The sequence below is a fragment of the Sturnus vulgaris genome, chromosome 7 (assembly GCF_052056855.1).
Source record: "Sturnus vulgaris isolate bStuVul1 chromosome 7, bStuVul1.hap1, whole genome shotgun sequence".
Lineage (NCBI taxonomy): Eukaryota > Metazoa > Chordata > Aves > Passeriformes > Sturnidae > Sturnus > Sturnus vulgaris.
This window is the reverse complement of record NC_142249.1, coordinates 36694277-36712551: the sequence shown is the minus strand read 5'-3', so window position 1 is coordinate 36712551 and position 18275 is coordinate 36694277. Positions and strand designations below refer to the sequence as shown.

General features: G+C 40.3%; 1 protein-coding gene across 1 annotated transcript in view; it reads left to right on the top strand.

The window, feature by feature from the left end:
- The window catches only part of LOC106849921 (von Willebrand factor D and EGF domain-containing protein-like), a 187942-nt gene that overhangs the window by 40948 nt on the left and 128719 nt on the right, over positions 1-18275 (top strand). The window contains exons 10-12 of the mRNA XM_088168290.1: positions 402-580; positions 4147-5087; positions 18017-18153. Of these exons, the coding sequence (XP_088024416.1) occupies positions 402-580; positions 4147-5087; positions 18017-18153 (1257 nt within the window). The remainder of the gene's footprint in view (positions 1-401; positions 581-4146; positions 5088-18016; positions 18154-18275) is intronic.

Sequence of the window (18275 nt, the reverse complement as noted above, 5' to 3'; positions counted from 1 at the left end):
TTTTCAATCTTGGCAGTTTCTCTGAAAAAAAGTTATTATTATAAAATTATTAATATAAAAGACACAAGGGTGGCCTTATTGTCATGGAAGTCGCTTCAAAAATTAGCTGGTAACTTACCACTGGGAAAACTTCAATGGATGCAAATATTAATTTAAGAAGAAAGTACTCATGCAGTTATATATTTATGTAATGCTATCAGATATTAATGCCATGGAATCTGAAAGCAAGCTAAATAATAGCACAAATAAATATTTATGTTGTTTCTAAGTGATCTTAAATAACCTCCACCATCACTAACGTCCTGCTTTGATATTTTTGTTTATGGAAAGAAATGGCTTTTTATTGCACAAAAAGCTTGGTAAGAGCTTCAATTCACTTTTTTTTTTTCCTGCCTCTCCAGATGCTGTTCCCCTCGGGAGCGTTTGTTCGAGCGGACCTGAGCGAGTGGGGAATGGGTGTGACAGTGAGGACACCGGGCAGGGACTTCAACAGCACCCGGGGCTTGTGTGGCCTCTTTGATGGGATGGCTCACAACGACCTCGGCAACTTGCCCCAGGAAGACTTCATCGAGCAGTGGAGGTACAAAGCCAGGGAGATCCCACCCGGGAGATGCTCTCAGCAGCTTTTCAATCGGTCTTGATGGGTTTATTTCATTACAGACTCCTCTAATGACCTGACAGAGGGATCTGCTTCACCTAAGGGGGAAGCCTGAAGACCCATCTCCATCCCAGCAGCACAGGGGCTTAATTCTCAGTCAGCACAAAACACATCAGCAGTTACCAAGAGAGGAGTTTTATATTCACAAGTGATGTCATGTTAACAGCTGTGTTAAGATCCCTCTCAGCTGTTAAAAAAAATGCAGCTCTCACCCACACTTGAAAATGTAGATAGCTGACAACAGGGATTAATTAAGGGTTTCGTATTTCTCTTGTTCTTTTATTCCTGAACACTAATTACAATATGTGAGTATAGATTAAATGTTACATTTTGACAGAGTCTGGTAATATATGTACCATGCTAAAACTTAATATCAACGCTACTAAGGATGACAGTGAGATCTGAAAACTTGTACTTTCTGGGACAGATGGTCTGAAAACAGAGGCAGTAGTTTATTATAATTTAAGGAGTCTGAATCTCTGATATCTCCTTGTCACAGTCCCTGTCCCTATCCCTACTCCTGTCTCTATCCCTATCTCACATTTTAATTCCTCGTGCTGAACTTCAAACATGCCCATTAGGTGTTCATAAAACCAAAATGGGTTTGCTTGTGTAGCCTGGTTTGTGAAGTAAGGGAAAAGAAGGCAAAACACCATAACATAGCACTTAATCTGTACATGGGAGGAACAATGAATTTTTAGACTTTTGCACTTCAGAAAATAAACACCTCTGCCATATTCTATTCAGTGGGCCTAAGTAATGGCTATCTAATGTCTATTTTGGCCTGTCATTATAAATTCTGCTATTTAGAATTCAACAGCCATCATTAACATCCTAATAATGTGCTAATCAGTCAGAAATTGTTTCTGGGAAGGCAGATGGAGAAATCGCTTGGTGCAAGAACCAACCAATAACTCACTACCCCAAAAATGGGCTAAAAAGGTCCTTAGGAGAACTTGCTCAAAGTAATTTTGTTGAAAGAGCTGAAGCCAAAGTGCAGTGCAAAGGAATTTATCTATGAAATGCTGAGGAGTTTTCTGTGGGTTATATGATGGAGATTCTTCAGGGAAGGCAGAAGCTCCTCCTAAGTGAAAAGGGCAAGAGGGGTGGTGAGTTTCATCCTCCCAAGGATGGATTCTCAGGGACCCCCTCAGAACCTGGTTAAAAAACAAGCCCATAGAGAAACTAAGGTCACCTCCAGAGGAGACAGGCTCATTCTCTGATCCACTCACAGAGAAATGGCCCAGTGAAAAACAAAAGCTAGAGGGTGGTTTTTCTGCTGCTGTTTTTAATCTCATTTTAAATAACCCTGAAAGTGTGCTAGGTTTTCTCCAGCACCTGAAGCTAGTGTGAGTGCCCACCATCTGGCAGTTCAGAGCTTTCTCTGGCTCCCACCTCTCTCAAGCAGCTGCAGGGCTCTGCACGCACAGATCAGTTTTACACGCCAGATTTCCAGCACAACTTTTAAACAATAAAACAACATCAGAGCTTCCCAGCCACTAAATAGCAACCAGAGAAGAGATGAATTTTAAATCATGTTATTTAATTGGGGAAAATAAAATTTTCAAACATTTAAAAATATACCAACAAACAAAAAGAAATGCTGTTAAATTTTGGACACTTTCTCTATAATAGTGTCCAACTCAGTTTGAAAAACTTTAGTTCTTCCTGGATTATATTGGAATGAGGAATGATAGTTGGGTCATCTCATGCAGGGGACAGAGGGCACATCTGAGCTCAGTGAGGAGATGCTGGAATGGGCATGGCTGTGAGGAAGGATGGGGTTTCCATTCTTTCCACACCATACACCCTTGTTCTGTTGACAGGGGCTGTCCAAAAGAAGGTAATTGTTTTCATATAGGATTAACAGAGGATTTTGTTTCAATAAAATATCAAAAGAGTTTTATTTTACTGAAATTTTCATTGGTGTGTTCAGTTTCTGTCCTGACTCTGAACCAGTTTATGTGGTTGATATATATATATATATATATTTTTTTTTTTTTAATTATTATTATTAAATAAATTATATTTACTATAGCCTTTAATTTATGTAGCACAATATCAAAGGAGGAGCTACTTCTGCTGTCTTAGTGTGGGTTTAAATTTACTTTATGATGAGTCAGGGAAGCTTCAGGGGCACGTAACCCCTCTAACAGAGCCAGAGGAATGGAGTGTGAAGGACGCTCATTCAGACACTAAAATGTGTTGTCCAAAGGACAACTCTCTCAGTCGTCAAAAATGTTTTATTTTCCTAGACTATAGGGAAGTGAGGAACAGCTTGTGCATTTCCATGAGCATGAAAACCATCTTTTTGCCTCATACTGTCTCCTGCTGAGCCCACATTTTGGGCAAAACGGTTCCATAAATGTTTGTGCTCATGTTTCAGGAGGAGAAATAGGTTCATTGTGCCAGTGTCACTGAGATGTTCTATTTAAAAGTGTCAACGATCAAAACAGTAATATCAGATATGCCATTTAAAATGTATTTCTAAAAAATTGGATAAAGACAATTACAGTTTCCAACAACAGTATCTAGTGTTTGGCTCCAACATGTTGGCGAATGCTTTCACTCTCCTGAAACCCCAGCAATCTGGCTGCAAGACAGAATTCATGCCAAAATAATTTCAATTTTTGGTGGTATTTCAAATTTGTGTGGTAATGACACGCTGTCAAATATTGGGACAAGAATCATATCCTTTTCTATGAAGCTCTAGGATTCCTCTTGTGCTGCACAAATATGATCAATAAGAGATATAACATTTCTGAAGAAACTTTGGAATCATGGCTGCTTTTTCAAACTGAAGTGTCTAGAAGTTCATCCGTCATTAAAGACTGAATTTAAAAGGGGAAGAGAATTAGTTCATCATATATGATAGTCTAGCCCTATGATCACTAGAAAAATATTGTTTGTGTTGAAAGAAAAAATCAAAGAAAACTCTAGTAGAAAGAAATAATGAAAGTAAGCATACAAAAAACAAGGGGGGGGATACTTTTTAAAAGAAAAAAGTTAGCAATCTACATCTTAGAAGAAACATTTGATAAGGAGAGAACAGGCACACCAATAAAGATGATTTTCATAATATAGGATTTGAAATGAATACAACTTTTTTGTCATTCTCCAAGAGTTAGCTGGGTCACCCAGGGACAAATCCAAGGCCTTATTTCATGTAAAATCCACAAAGGGTAACCTGCACCTCAGAGAAAGTCCTGCAAAGAGAAGTCAAGCAGTTAGGCAATGCTCCAGCAAACCACTTAAACATCTGGTACTGAAAAGTCTCCATGAAATTATAGAAAACACACAGGACAAATCAAGAAGGGCAGTGAAAAAGTGACTAAAGAAAGCAGAGATTAAACTTAAGTGTTTTCTTAAGTGATTTATAGAGTGGGCATTTATGTTTACCCCAGCCTCAGGAAAAGGAAGTTTCCTTGTATGATAGACTAATTTGTTGAAAGTTTTCTCCCTCTAATCCCTTCCTATTTTTAAATCAGAATTCCACCAGGGAAGAGTTTATTTGACAAGACTCCAGCACCCTCTGAGAGGAAGGAAAGGAAAAGTTTCTGCAGATGCCAGAAGGGGAGCACCAAGCCTGTGCCTGTGGTAAACACAAAAAATTCCTTTCAGGCTCCTTCCCCTGAGCCCTCTGCTTGCCATCATGGCCACGTGGATCACAGCTCTGCAATCCCATATCTGGATGTTACATCTGAGTTTGTCACTCACACAGAAACAGAGTCAACTCCGAGAAAAGATGGGAAACCACCAACTAAGAGTTTTGGTCAAAGATATTTTACAAAATCAGTCCAAAAGAGAAGCCCCAAGGTCCTGCTAAAGCCCCTCACACACAATATTTCCATGAATAGCAACAGTTCCATTGGCTCTACCAAACCAACAGGACACCTAAGGAAAGCAAAAAGGCAAGACAAGTATTATGAATACCCATCCTTCCACCCATTGCATGGCCCAGCCCAGAGAGACTCAGAGAGTTTTGCATATTTTTTCCCTGAGGACTACTTTGAAGGGGATCGGGTGAAATTTCCACTGTCATGGCCCACTCCCAATGGCCTGACTGCCACCAAAGCTCGGGAGATTTGCCACCAAATTCTTGCAAATTCCACCATTGGCTTGGCATGTAAAGACCTCCTGGGAAAACACCTGGATGAAGCGATTGATATTTGCCTTTTGGATCTGCAGCTCAAAGATGACGTGGCTTGGGTGAGGGCACTGATAGCCCTTTTGGAAAATGAGTGTGAAAGGAGAGTGCTGGGAAGCAGGAACGGGGAGTTCCCTGTTGGAAAGCAGCCCTCAGCTTCCTTGGAAGAAATCCTCACTGCCCTGAGGTGCCCTGAGCTCTGCAGTGGCCACGGACACTGCACAGAGCTGGGCTGCCAGTGCTTTGAAGGCCACAGCTCCCACGACTGCAGCACTGCCAAAAGTAAGTAAAGCATTCTTTCCATATCGGAATTATTAGGTAGAACATCTGCACGGAGTTGTTTGCTCTTCAAGCAGTGCTACCAGTAAGGTATTTGATGAATTAGTAATCAGGTTTTGACCTTGAAGAGCCAATCAAAATATCTGGTTGGCTGGTCCTTCACTTTTTTGCCTCAGTAACTTGTTAAAAATGGATTTTACAAGCCCCTTAGCAAATTGGTTTTGCAGAAGTGATTTTCTTTACATCTGATCTATCACTGGCATGCTGACAAGCAGGCTTCCCACAAAAAAAGAGGAGCGTCCTGCTCACCTTGTGGTCAATATTCATGTAAATAGTGTAGAGAAACATCTTTCTTCTTTTTTTCTTGGTCAACAGAGAATAAAGTTTGAACATTCATTTCAAACATTGTTCTAGTAACAAAACAAAATTAAAAGTGACAAAATGAACAAGTAACCCTACCAAAGCTATCAAATAGGATCAGTCTAGGGTCAGTCACCATGGCTTAGCTGAGACATCCAAATCTCCAGGCAGCCCCAGTGGCACATCTGATACTCCAATGCATTTATTGTCAGGGATGGGATCACCCACAGTCTTCACATTAAACATGACTTCAGTGCATGGGTTTAAAGCAGTTAAAATATATCCTGACATCCTTTTTTTTTTTTTTTTTTTTGTTAATGACAGACTAAAATTTGCAGAATAAATTCTCAAATATGGAGGAATTCATTCTCTTTCACACAGAGAATAACTGACACCAGGGACTGAAAAGTGAGCTGAGCAATTTTGAAGCAATTGTCCAACACACAATTCAATATTTAACTTCATTTTTCTGTGATACAGAAGAGTTAGGGGACTTGCTTAGGCCAAATCTTAAAATTTTATTTTGCTATGGCTGAAATCTCTCAGATTAGAGGAAAATAGCTTCAATATGACCTTTCAAGTAAAAGCTAATGGCACCTTGTCTTCTTGCTGTGACATCAAATATAAACAAGGACAGAGAACAGAGATTGCACAGGGAGGTGAGAAAACAAGCACACATCAGCTGTGGGAATCACATCCTAAGCCATTGCCTTCCTCTGCCCTGACTGCTTTGTCTGTCTCTTGCTGCCTTTGCATTGTCCATTTTCAAGGTTCAGCTGGACAGGCTGCTGGGACATCTTGTCTAGACAATGCTTTTTCCTGAGTTAAAGAAAAATTGAGGATAAAAAGCCCAGAAAAATTAAAACCAAGGTGACAACTGGCATGCTTACTTTTCAGAATATTCTCCCTTGTCTTTGTTATAAATGCAGAGAAGTTAGGAGAAAACTTTACAGAGTACATTTGTTTCATCATTAGCTATGGAAGAGGACCACAGTTCTAGAGTGAATCAATGGAGTGAACTGCAATGAGGTCCATTATTAAAGGTTATTTATGAATTAATTTATTAGTGATTTAGAATATTTTTCTACATATACAAACATAGAGAAACTGTTTATATATATAAAATTACCTGATCGTGTGAATGCAACATAAAGCAGATCTATACATAGAGCCAGAGGCTGGATCCCCTACAAGGAGAAATAAAATCTTAGTTCTGGTATGCCAATCACCCTGACATTATAATACTTAGAAAAGGTCATCTAGATAATTTGGTACAGTCAATCAAGACAAGCCTTCATGGGAGCTTCAGATTTAGCTGTTCTTGATTTTCAAATTTCATTCAGAATATATTTGAAGATATTTGCTTGTTTTCACATTTCACATGGAGAAATGTTCCACATAGACAGCACAGAATCATTTAGATTGCAAAGGACCTAGGAGATCATGGAATCCAACCCTTAATCCAGCACAATCATCTTCACCACTAAACCATGTCCCAAGTGTCACATCTTATGTGGTTTTTTGAACACTTACAGGCATGGTGACTCCACCACTTTCCTGGGCTGCCTGTTCCAATGCCTGACCACCTTTTCAGTGAACACATTTTCCTTAATATCCAATTTAAACATCTCTTGGTGATGACAGCAACAAGGTCCTCTTGTCCTATTGCCTTTTACTTGGGAGAAGAGACCAAGCTGTACCACCAGGTGCAACATCCTTCCAGGCAGTGCAGAGGGAAGTGAAGACCCCCCTGAGCCTCCTTTTCTCCAGGCTAAACACCCCCAGGGCTGTTCCCTACATATCCCAAGGTACACGTGTGATGGGACACCTCTTTCCAGGGAAAAGCACAGCAGTACCACACAGCCACAAACAACCTCTCAAATGTCACTTCAAAGGACTGGAAGTGCTCAGAACCAAGGTCCTGCTGATGCCACTAAAGCCAGGCTTTCACACCAGAGCAGGTTATTAGAGATTAATTAAGATCAATCTCAGAAATAAAGCTGTGTGCTCCAACCAGAGCAGCTTGAGCCCCGTCACTGGGAGCTCAGGAATCCTGGTCTGGCTGGCAGAGCACAGGAAATCAGCACTGTGCAAGCAAAGGCAGGATAAACCCCTGGGCTTTGTGACTAATAAGCAGAGGTTCTGTAGGAAAGGAAAGAAAGGAGGACAAATTAAGAATTGAATTAGGTTCCTGAAGGACATATAAAAGTGCTGTCTCTTTCATTTTCTTTTCAAAAAGTCAGGACAGAAGAAACTGGAGAATATGTGTTGATCTCAGAAATGCTGAGTTTTAAGTGCTATTGCTAGGGAAAAGTTATTTTCCAGGAGAAGCTACGTGAGTAATGAAGGAGAAGGTAACTCCTTTTGCTGGCTATATATTTTCCCATCAGTTCCAAAGCAAATCTCTGTCTAATTTTCTCAGGCTGGAATTATAGATGTGAATTAAAACTCCCCCAAGATCAAGGAGGCCATCAACATAATTCAAATATCTTTTCCAAGGTCACCCAACCTCAGCTAGGCTGCCAATACATAACAATATATTCTGCCTCTGGTTTTGGCCAGCAAACACACACAAAAAGATGGCCCTGCAGTATTTTTAGGAATCAGAATACAGGCCATAATATATTTGGAGTAATTTTAAATGAAAACACAAATAAAGAGAGAAGATGTGAAGTGTGGCTTGCAGACTTCTCTGCTCTGCCTGACTCCAACAGGAGCAGTCCAGGTGGCCAGAGCTATAATTATCCTCACATGAAAATCGCTATTTGGAGTTGAAAGGCACCTCTGAAATTTGGCAGGGCTCCAGAAGCTTAGAATTTCTTAATGTTGCTTAACATTTCCTAACCCCCACCCCCCCCAACACCTGTATAAGGTGCTTAAAATGTCATTACCACCTGTAATTAAAGGCAGAATCCAATTACAGCAGATAGCAAATCAGGTTGGTGCTTACCATTTGTATATATTGACCATGTTGCTTATAAAAAAAAATTAGGACTAGTAAAGCACACATAGAGCAATGTAATATGCAGATTGTATGAAGCTCTAAAGAGCAATTACAAGATAAAAGGTAATGAGGAATAATAAGGACAAATTAGTTTCAGTGAAGTAATGACACTTGAAGTTTCAATTTCTATGTGGAAAGTTCTGGGGAGAAAAAAAATTAACCAGCAAAGAAATCAAAGTGAGCAAAAAAGGATGGTGAGAAGGGAATGTTCACCTACTACACTTACAGGTATCCCATTTTTGCATCAATCCATTTCGTTGGTGTTGTTAAGAGGGGCTGTGAACCCAACTGCATTTCAGAGCTGTGAGCCACAACCACACAGGTCCCCCTGACCCATCTGCCACAGCAGATACATCGATTGTACCCTGTTATTGCTGGAGGGGTTATATTGACCTTTGTGAACTCAGCAGCCTGCTGTGGGTCCTGTTCGTGTGCTGTAATTAAATAATATGAATTCAAGCACACAATATTTTTTAAAATATATATAAAATGAGCAAAAGTAGGAGATCAGCTATTAGAGTTCCTCAGGCTGGGTCTTCCAATGGAAAATGTCTCTCCCCCTTGGAAGAATAAGCTCAGAGTTTTGATCAGGCCAGGAATGCAAGATCAGGTACATATTATCAAAATCTCATGGTTTATGTAATTGTGATTTATTTTTAAGCTTAATTCTCATTTTCAAAGACAAAACATGAGGAGGAAATTGAAAGAAAATACTTAATTTTTTCAGGTGAAAGGGGACAGAGTATTTCAGTTGTCTATGTCAAATTCCAATCTGCTGTGGAGACTTTATATGGGAGCATAGTGGCTGAAATAGATACTTTTCTCCCACTTGAATCAATTCAGTCATCTTTAAAGTCCAGATCATAATGATGTGTAAAGGCTGTTAGGAAGTCAAGTAAATTAATACTTTTTGGCATTTTCAACATGTGTTTTGCTGATGTGATGCAGAGGGAGCCATCAGGGTGTATTGGCTCAATAGATGCTGTCCTAATTTACGCTGATTGCATAAATTAGACTATACAAATTTAAAAATGCATCTTAGACTTTTCAAAGGAAATATAATCCATTTCCTAAATCCTCAGGATATCTACAATGAAAAATATTGCTCACTGTGTGTAAGGCTGGTGTTCTCTGTGGCTGGGACCAGCTTGTGGTGACCAGACCTTCAAGGGAGAATTCCATTTAATAGCACCACAAGGGCCCCAGAAACAGAGTTACCAGAAACCGTGACCTTTTCTGCAGGAATTGATAATTTTTTAAAATTGTTTGGGTTAGTAAACAAAGAACAAAACAACCAATATTTTTGCTAATATGGCAAAACATGTTCTATGGCAGAGAGGATGCAATACACTTTAGCAATTCCATTGATTTTTCAAAATTGGATTTCATGAGAAGAGTCAAACATGCTTGTGAGAACAGCAAAAACCATGCTTACTGTTTTAAACTTCTCTCACCAAACAGAGTACTATTGCTATAAAGAAATGTTAAATTGCATTATTCCTTAAAAAGCCCTTCCTCTTTTCAAATAGTAAGTCATTGGGCTTAATTCTACTCTTCATAATAACAATTCCATTGGCTTTGGTGGTATTAACAAAGCCACAGTTCCTATCACTTTGATGAAGTTACACTATCAAGGCAAAAATCAGGTCTCTTTTTCACAAATGCTCTTTTATTTTTCCCTTTTCCACATACGAATTGTTGACTTTTACATTCCACAATGCTGAATTTTCCTGTCTATCCAACTGAGGGAGTTTTGAAACTTTCCACTGCCTGTAGCCTCCCCGTTCCCTCTCATGTGTCCAGGTTCACTTGACAGCTGATGGGTGTGAGGAAATGCTCTTGTACTAAAGTTTAGAAGCTGCATCTGTTTCTATCAAATACATTTTTCTTCAGCAATGAATTCTGTAAGGCAGGGAACATTTCAAGCAGATCTCCATGTACCACTGCAGCATAAAGCACACTTTAATACACAGCTCCCATCCCACTGGGATTGTATTCTTTACACTGGGCTTAAAGATATTAAGGATATAGTCTTATTTCCTTTAAGCTGACATTAAAGAAGTCTCACTAAGACATCAATGCTCCATAAAAGAGGTTCTATACAACTTGAAAATGAAAACTTTGCTTTTGAGACCTGTTATCTCCATTTGCTATGATTTTTTTCCCTCGGCTTACTGAATAATATTGGAAAGTAGATAAACAATAAACATGAAGATATATTATGGAATTCAAGATTACATTGGGCTCAGTTAGTCTGCTTTTTCCTAGTTAAAACAATGTATGATTTAATACTGAAAGAAAACTGGGGAAAATATCTTTTAAAATGTTTATTTACAAAACACACTTTCCTTCTCCCAGCCATCTACAGAGGAGTGGTCCTCATCACCACTGAGGCCCTGGCACAGGTTGCCCAGAAAAGCTGTGGATTTCCAACCCTGGAAGAGTTCAGGACCAGGTTGGATGGGACTTGAAGCATCCTATATGAAAAAAAAATATTCTATATTATCTTCAGGTCTGGGCCATAAAATTTTACAAAAATGCATTCTTCTCAGGCTAAAAACAGAGACAGTACATGCAGACAAAATTATAAAAGGTATAATGATTAAATATCAAGCTTTGAGATTACTTGTCAAAGCAACAATTTTTGAACATAGGACTTGTTGCCTTTTGAAAATAGCACGCTTGCTCTTTCAGAGGAATGAACACCTCCAACCACAAAAGTTTTAGTAAGAGCTACAAAATTTAGAAAACAAAAATAGTTTAGAATCAAAAGAGAAAAAAAGTATGAACTTTAACTACCTCTGATGCATCCTCACTGACACCCACATACTTTGCTCGGAGAAACATTTTTCTCAGTCACATCAAATATATTTGTGGGCAACTCTCAGGGATTGGAAACCTCTTGCTAGTTTTGAAGCCTTTCTTCTTTTCATAGCAGTTTTACTTTAGCTTTTGCTGGTGCAGATGCAATAAACAAGCATCTGAAAAGGCAAACATCAATACCAGCTTTAATCTACTGGTTTAAGTCCCAGTTCTTTCCATTCGAGGCACAGACCTGGCTGAGCAGGAAGAGGACTATTAGCTTTATAGTTACAAACTCAATAGAAAACAAATTTTAAAAGGATATCAAATCCTCCTGAAAAGGGGCATGGAAGGGTGCATGCTCAGTGATCATACTATTCCCTGCAAACCAGATCAGGGAGATCAGTCTGTTCTGAAGATTACTATATTTGCTTTAATGCAAAACGAAAACAGTGAAACATGTAGCCAAACAAAATCATTTTCTGAAGAACGTAGCATTAATTTACTAGAAAAGTTTAAAAATTTATAGGTCTCATTCAAACTGACCAAAGCCTGACACCCCAGAAGCACACCTATAACTTCTTTACATCAGGCTGTTCACAGGTACCACAGGAAATCTAACCCTTAAATATTGTTAAATCCAAAAGAAAACAAAAAGCCCTGGAAAAGCTGCCTCCTTCTCCAAATATTCACAATGCACATACAAGATAAACAACAAATTCACAACAGTTTATAAACTAGAATTAAAACTTGCAAACCATTCAAAGGTTTGATTTTAGTTGACCAAAGCCAAAAATTCAGAGCAAACCTTTAAGGCCTTTCCATCATCTTTTATGTTGTGTAAAGAGCACACAGTCCACCAGATAGAGAACATTCAACCAATTGTGAACAAAAGCCACAGTGTAATAACCAAATTTAATCTAATTCGATAACTTTAAACTTTGCAAAATTACTAAAACCAACTAATTGGGCACTACAGTGGACATAAGGACCAAGAGGACACCACAGTGACCCAAATAATTTTTGTGGCATCACTGCACTCACTCACAGGAAGCCTCAAGATGCTGCCAAGGGTTCTGCCCTAAAGTATCATTGAGGGACAAAAACTGAGACCTGCTTTGGAGTGCCAGTGAGCACCATGAATGCGCAGAACTTTACATGAGGTCACCTTTCCAGGCCATCTGGAAAAAAATAAATACTCTGTAGTCAACAGCACAATCATCTTCTTTTTTATTGCTGAAGTGCATTGCTAGCAAGCCTTTTAAAAATAGAAGGATTAAATAAACCTAAAATGTCATAGTGAGATTTCTAAAGCAAAAAATAATCTGCCATATTGTTGCAGCACATGGATGCTTTCAGTGTGAAATTGAGCCAGGCCATTTCTCACATGCAGAGAGTTCTTGCAAAATGCTTTTTCCCCACACTCTCTCAGAGCTCATTTCTGCAATCCATACTGGATACCAGAGACCCTCAAAGCAGAAAAAACAGATTCACTCCATGCCAGCAAAAGGTCATAGATCTGGAGTTTGCTACTATGGAAACAGAGTTGTTTAGGTTGGAAAAAATCCCTAAGGTAGGTGAGTCCAACTGTTAATCCAGCAATACCAAGCCCAGCACTAAACCATGTCCCCAAATGCCACATCTACACAACTTTTAAATACCCTCAGGGATTGTGACTCCACCATTTCCCTGGGAAGTCCATTCCAGTGCTCAGCCACCCTCTCAGAGCAGAAAGTTTTCATAATATCCCATCTAAACCTCCCCTGCTGGAATTTGAGTCCATTTTCTCTTGTCCTCTCACTTGCTAGTTGGGAGAAGAGACCAACCCACTCCTTGCCACAACCTCCTTTCTGGGAGTTGTAGAGGGATGGTCCCCATGAGCCTCCTTTTCTCCAGAATAAACACCCCCAGCTCCTTCAGCTGCCCTGGTCCTCTGAGACCGAGGTTTGGAAGCAGGAAAAAACACAGTTTTCATTTAGAAGCCAGAGAGGTCACTGATGTGCAAGACTTCTGGCAAAGAGCATATGGTTGCTGATAGTTTTTTTCTTAGCAAGGATTATCAAATGAGCTTTGGGACATGGATAGCACGAGTTCCAGGATAATGCAGTCAATGATGATTGTGTCCATGATTGCCAAAATAACATTATATACAAACGAGATACAATATTTTTGCAAACATTTCAATGGAAGTAGACTTAGATTTGTTCTGTCCAAGCTGTAGAGATAATTAAGCACAAATTTACACTGATACAGAACCTTCATACTTATGGTGGCTGGAGGTCCACATCCACACCAGCCAGCTCTGGCATGGAAAATTGTTCAGCCAGGTACCTGATTCCAAGGAAGGGGCAACTGGGCATCATGGACCATTTAATTTCACACTTCAGCAAAGATTTAACCCAACACAGCACTTATGATCTGGTTCTTGATTTGCTTTTCATGGCTTAGATTTCTTATTTATCACTCCTTTAAGAAAAGCAGGACAGTTCCTTTCCTTCTCTTTATTCAAACAAAATTCTTGCTGGTTTCAATTTCAGGCCTGCTGCTCCAGTCCAAAGCCTCATGTGTAGCTTTCAAACGTTGCAGAAGAAAGTTTATTTGTGCTGGGATCCTTTTCTGATCAAATGTGTAAATCCAACATGAACCATTTCTATCCATCAGTAAGACTTAAATAAGTATAGTTTTGCACTATTCTTGATTTTGTGTCTAATGTCTTCATTTTACTTCTACAACTGTGCATATTATTTACATGATATGCTGCAAAAAATACCTGTAAAGCCAACCATGCATTTATGTGGGGGAGTTTTCAGTCTATTATTGACCTGTGCTCCTTGTCAGGTTTGATTCATGTAAATGATTACAGAATGAAATTGCACTGTCAGCAAATCCCAATTTACTGTTCTTTCCTGGAAATTCCTACTGGAGATGGGAGGAGAAGGAAGGGAAGGCAGGGAGGTGCTGTGCCTGGACAGGGGCACAACACAACATTGCAAACCAAAGAGGACAGATCCCTTATTCTGTCACCTGAGGTCTGGAGGCCTTTGAGATTTCCACCTTCAACTCCAGACCCTTCTCTCCATTTTATCTCAAGACAGTTTCATTAAAACACAAGATTTTTTTTTACTTTTTTCCCCCAGCATTTCCTGCTGTTCATCACTGTCCCAATGCACTGTTCTGCCAAGTGATAGATGCATTTTTTTGCATTAACTTGCAGTGTGTACAGACTGGGCATTGGAAATGCAGTGGGATGCCCATGCCTGAGCCAGTGGATGTGAACACACAGCTCCTTAAATCCTCCGCCCTAACTGCTGCACCCTGTCACATCTGCACCCCAGGTGCCACCCTGAACTTCAGTTCTTAATCTACTAGCAAAAGTCAAAGCACATTTTTGGCCTATAGGCCATACAGAGAAAAGAAGGAGGATATTCTGCCCTGGAATTTGTTGTATTTTGACATTCACACTCCCCCAACATAAATTATTAATGTTCAAACATATCATCGTTTTTACAAGCTCCTTCCAGGAATTGCCTGATTACCTACAGATTTCTCTCCTCTCTACAGACATCAGAATCCATCCCAGGTCTCCAAACCTCTGCTTTCTCTGCATATCTGCTCCTGTCCTTCCCTCCAGCCTTTAGCTGAACTACTTGCAGCTCTTTTGCCGAGGTTTTCTGGGCTCTCCAATATTTCCTTCTGATGTCAGCACCTCTCTGGACTGATCAACTACCCCTCCACTACCACAGAGCAATGAACCCTCGATCCCTGTACCCCAGCAAGAAGGGTCTGGATGACTGAGAGCCCAGCTGCCAGGAAACTTTTCCAGAGCCAATGGCATGGGGATTTCACCTCACCTGTTTGGTTGAAACTATTATGCAACAACACTAGAAGGCAGAGGGGAAGACAGACAGAAACCCTCATAAAAACCAAATGCCTAAAATTCCTATACCCATTACATGTGACAAAAAAAAAAAAAAAAAAAAAAAAAGAAAAGAAAAGAAAAAGCCCAAAAAAACCCCAACAGATAAAAATAACAACCCTTGTCAATATTCAGGTACTGCCTATACTGAGGTCTAAATATTGAATTCTAATATCCATTTCTTTGAAAAAGAGACATTAAAGTTGTTTTTATTTTCCATCAGACAAAGTTGGTAAGATGCTGATGTTTATAGTTGTTGCCAAGTAGTGTTTATATTAAGTAAAGGATTTTCCAGGGTCTCAAGCCCTGCCAGTGAGTAGTCTGGGGATGCACAGAGAGCTGGGAGAGGACACCAAGAGGACAGCTGACCCCCCAGTGACCAAAGGGATACCCCATTCCATATGGTATCACTCTCAGTACATAAACTGGGGGGAAAACTGGCCAGGGATCATTGCTCAGGTACTGGCTGGGCATCTCTTGGCAAGTGGTGAGCAATTATATTGTGCATCACTTGTATATTCTAAATATTTTATCATGGTAATTATCATTACTGTATATTCTTCCTTTTCTCTCCCATTAAACTGCCCTTAACTCACACATTTTCTCACTCTCCCCTTTGATTATCTCCCTGATCCTGCCAGGAGGGGCTGTGAGCAAGAGCCTGTGTGATATCCAGTTCTTAGTTGGGGTTAAACCCTGACAAGTGTGTAGAGAATTGTTTGAGAGAAATAAATACAAAATGCTGATACTGTAAGTCACTGGGCAAAGGAAGGGGCTGGGCAATCTTGCCCTGACCCTGGCACTGGAGTGTGGCCATAAAGATGTAAGGAAACCCTTGGGGGAGTGCAGGGGTTTAATCAACTAGTAACTGAGCTGAGAGTGCTTTCATGGAACAGGAAGGGCTGCAGGAACACATTCCTGTGCCTCACTCCTTCCCAGGCTCTGAGATTCTACTTCACCCACAGAAGCCTGAAAATCTGCAGTGATAATGAAAACATTAATGTAATCCAAGCTACTTCAGTACTAGTGGGGCTAACTATTAAAATCTCATGAAAAACATCATTAACTTTTTTTTTTATTATTTTTATTTTTATGCACTAACCACAGAAGTAGGCAATTTATCAAAACCAGTCACCACATCTGACTAATAGTTTGGTACATTACAGGAATCCACCAGTAACTGATGAAAGCTGATAAGCTATAAACAATTTCTCTTCTTGTAAATATTGCAAAGTGTCCAGCAGTGTTGGTAATACTGCTGCAATAAAATCAATTTAAAGAAATTAAAGGAAAGCTAAAAGCACTTCAGAAGTGCAGGGGGAAAAACGTGGTTTTTTTCATGTTTATGTCGCTTTCCTTCCTTCTTTTCTCTGGAAAAACACGAGTAGTGCAGCTCTGTTGTTGCAGGCTGCAACCTGGCAGGATGGCAGTGTTTAAACAGCATTTTCCCTAATTACAGCCTAAATGGCAGAGCCCTAAAGGAACAGTGAAGTGCTGGGAAAGTTCTTAACTCCACTCAGGGCATGTTACTCCTCAAATCAGAGCTGCACTAATGTACCATTAAAATATTAGGTGATGGAGAGGCTCTGTTTTAGCCAAGCTACAGCCCAGAGAAAATTGATGGGCAAGATTGCTTTGCCAGAGCAGTGGTGATGATGGGGCAGGGAAGAGGAAGCTAAACAGGGATAACAACTGGGACTCCACTCTGCTGGTGAGCAACATCCCTCCCAGGGCTCCTGGTCATGCCCCTGCTATTAAGTGCTGTTCAGGAGACAAGAAGAAAATGTTCTGCTTTGTGTTACTTGTCACCATAGTGCCTTCTTCTGACCACTAGGTCTACAAATAGTATAAATGAAAATATGTAGCCATGATCCCCACCAACTGCTATTATTGATGTACGATATTGAAGCCATTCTGAGTGTTGTGCTACCCAAGAGCTGGTGCAAATATCTACCAAATTATAATTTTTCTTAATTAAGATGTGAATTCTGACATCTACTGGACTTGCATTTTTTCTTCTGTAGAAATAACCCCAATGTGAAAGCAATGAGCAATTTTAAAAGGTGAATACCCAAAGTACAACTTTATATGAGAGCCATAAAACATTTTAAAAACAGTAATGGGTGAAAGTCAGCCTTGTAAGGGGACCAGCACAGGCTGTACATTACTTAAGCTCTACTTAAGGCCTCAATGTAGAATTTAAGTGAAATTTAGCTGGTGCATGACCTTTGTGCTGACACAGTGCAGTGCTAACATTAATGATTTAACCCTCACAGGAAAGCTTTACTTTGAGGACCCTTTTACTACCACCAAAACTTTAGGGGGGAAAAATAAACAAACAAACAGCAAAGCAAAAACATAGGACTGGCTTTTACCCTGCTTTTTAACACTCCAGGAATCCTGGTGGCGTGGTCATCTCTTGTTCTCATGTTTCTCTATGCCATGGGATGTGGTCAGCTGTGCTCCCATCCTGCTGCCTGGGTCAGCAGAGGTTTTACCCCTCTTACCTGGCTCAGCAGATGCATTCCACTGGATACGTAGGTCACCAGAAGTTTTACCCCTGGAGACCTTTTAACACAAAGCCACACCTTCAGTGAATTGATTCAGGAGCCCAGACATGTGCTAATACATCTTGCAGCACTGGGTGCACAGGACAATATTTAATGGAGGTTTGCTGCTTCCCCTCCTGACAACTGCTGTTTCTCTGCCTCAAGGGAGGCAAGGAGGACCCTAAGGAAAAGTATTAAACCACAACAACCAGGAGCAACTACAACAACTCTGTGGTGAAGCAGACCAGAACAGCGTGTAAGTGCTGCTCCCTAAAGCTCTGTGTCTCTCTCACCCCTGCAGAACAAGCTCTGGAAATCACAGGTTTGGAGAACGGGGGATTCTGTGATGTCCGTGCCTCCAGCTGCAGCAGGGTCCGTGTGTTTGGCCTCGGCTTCCAGGAGTCTCCCAGGCTGCACTGCCAGCTCACCAGGTTAATCGTAAGCAGCCTCCCATTGGCTCCTAAAATATTGATGATACAGTCAAACTTTGGCATGTTTGTCTAGAAATCTTTTGCTCTGGTCTGTGCTATCTTCCCTCACTGCTTCAGCAGGTCATGAGT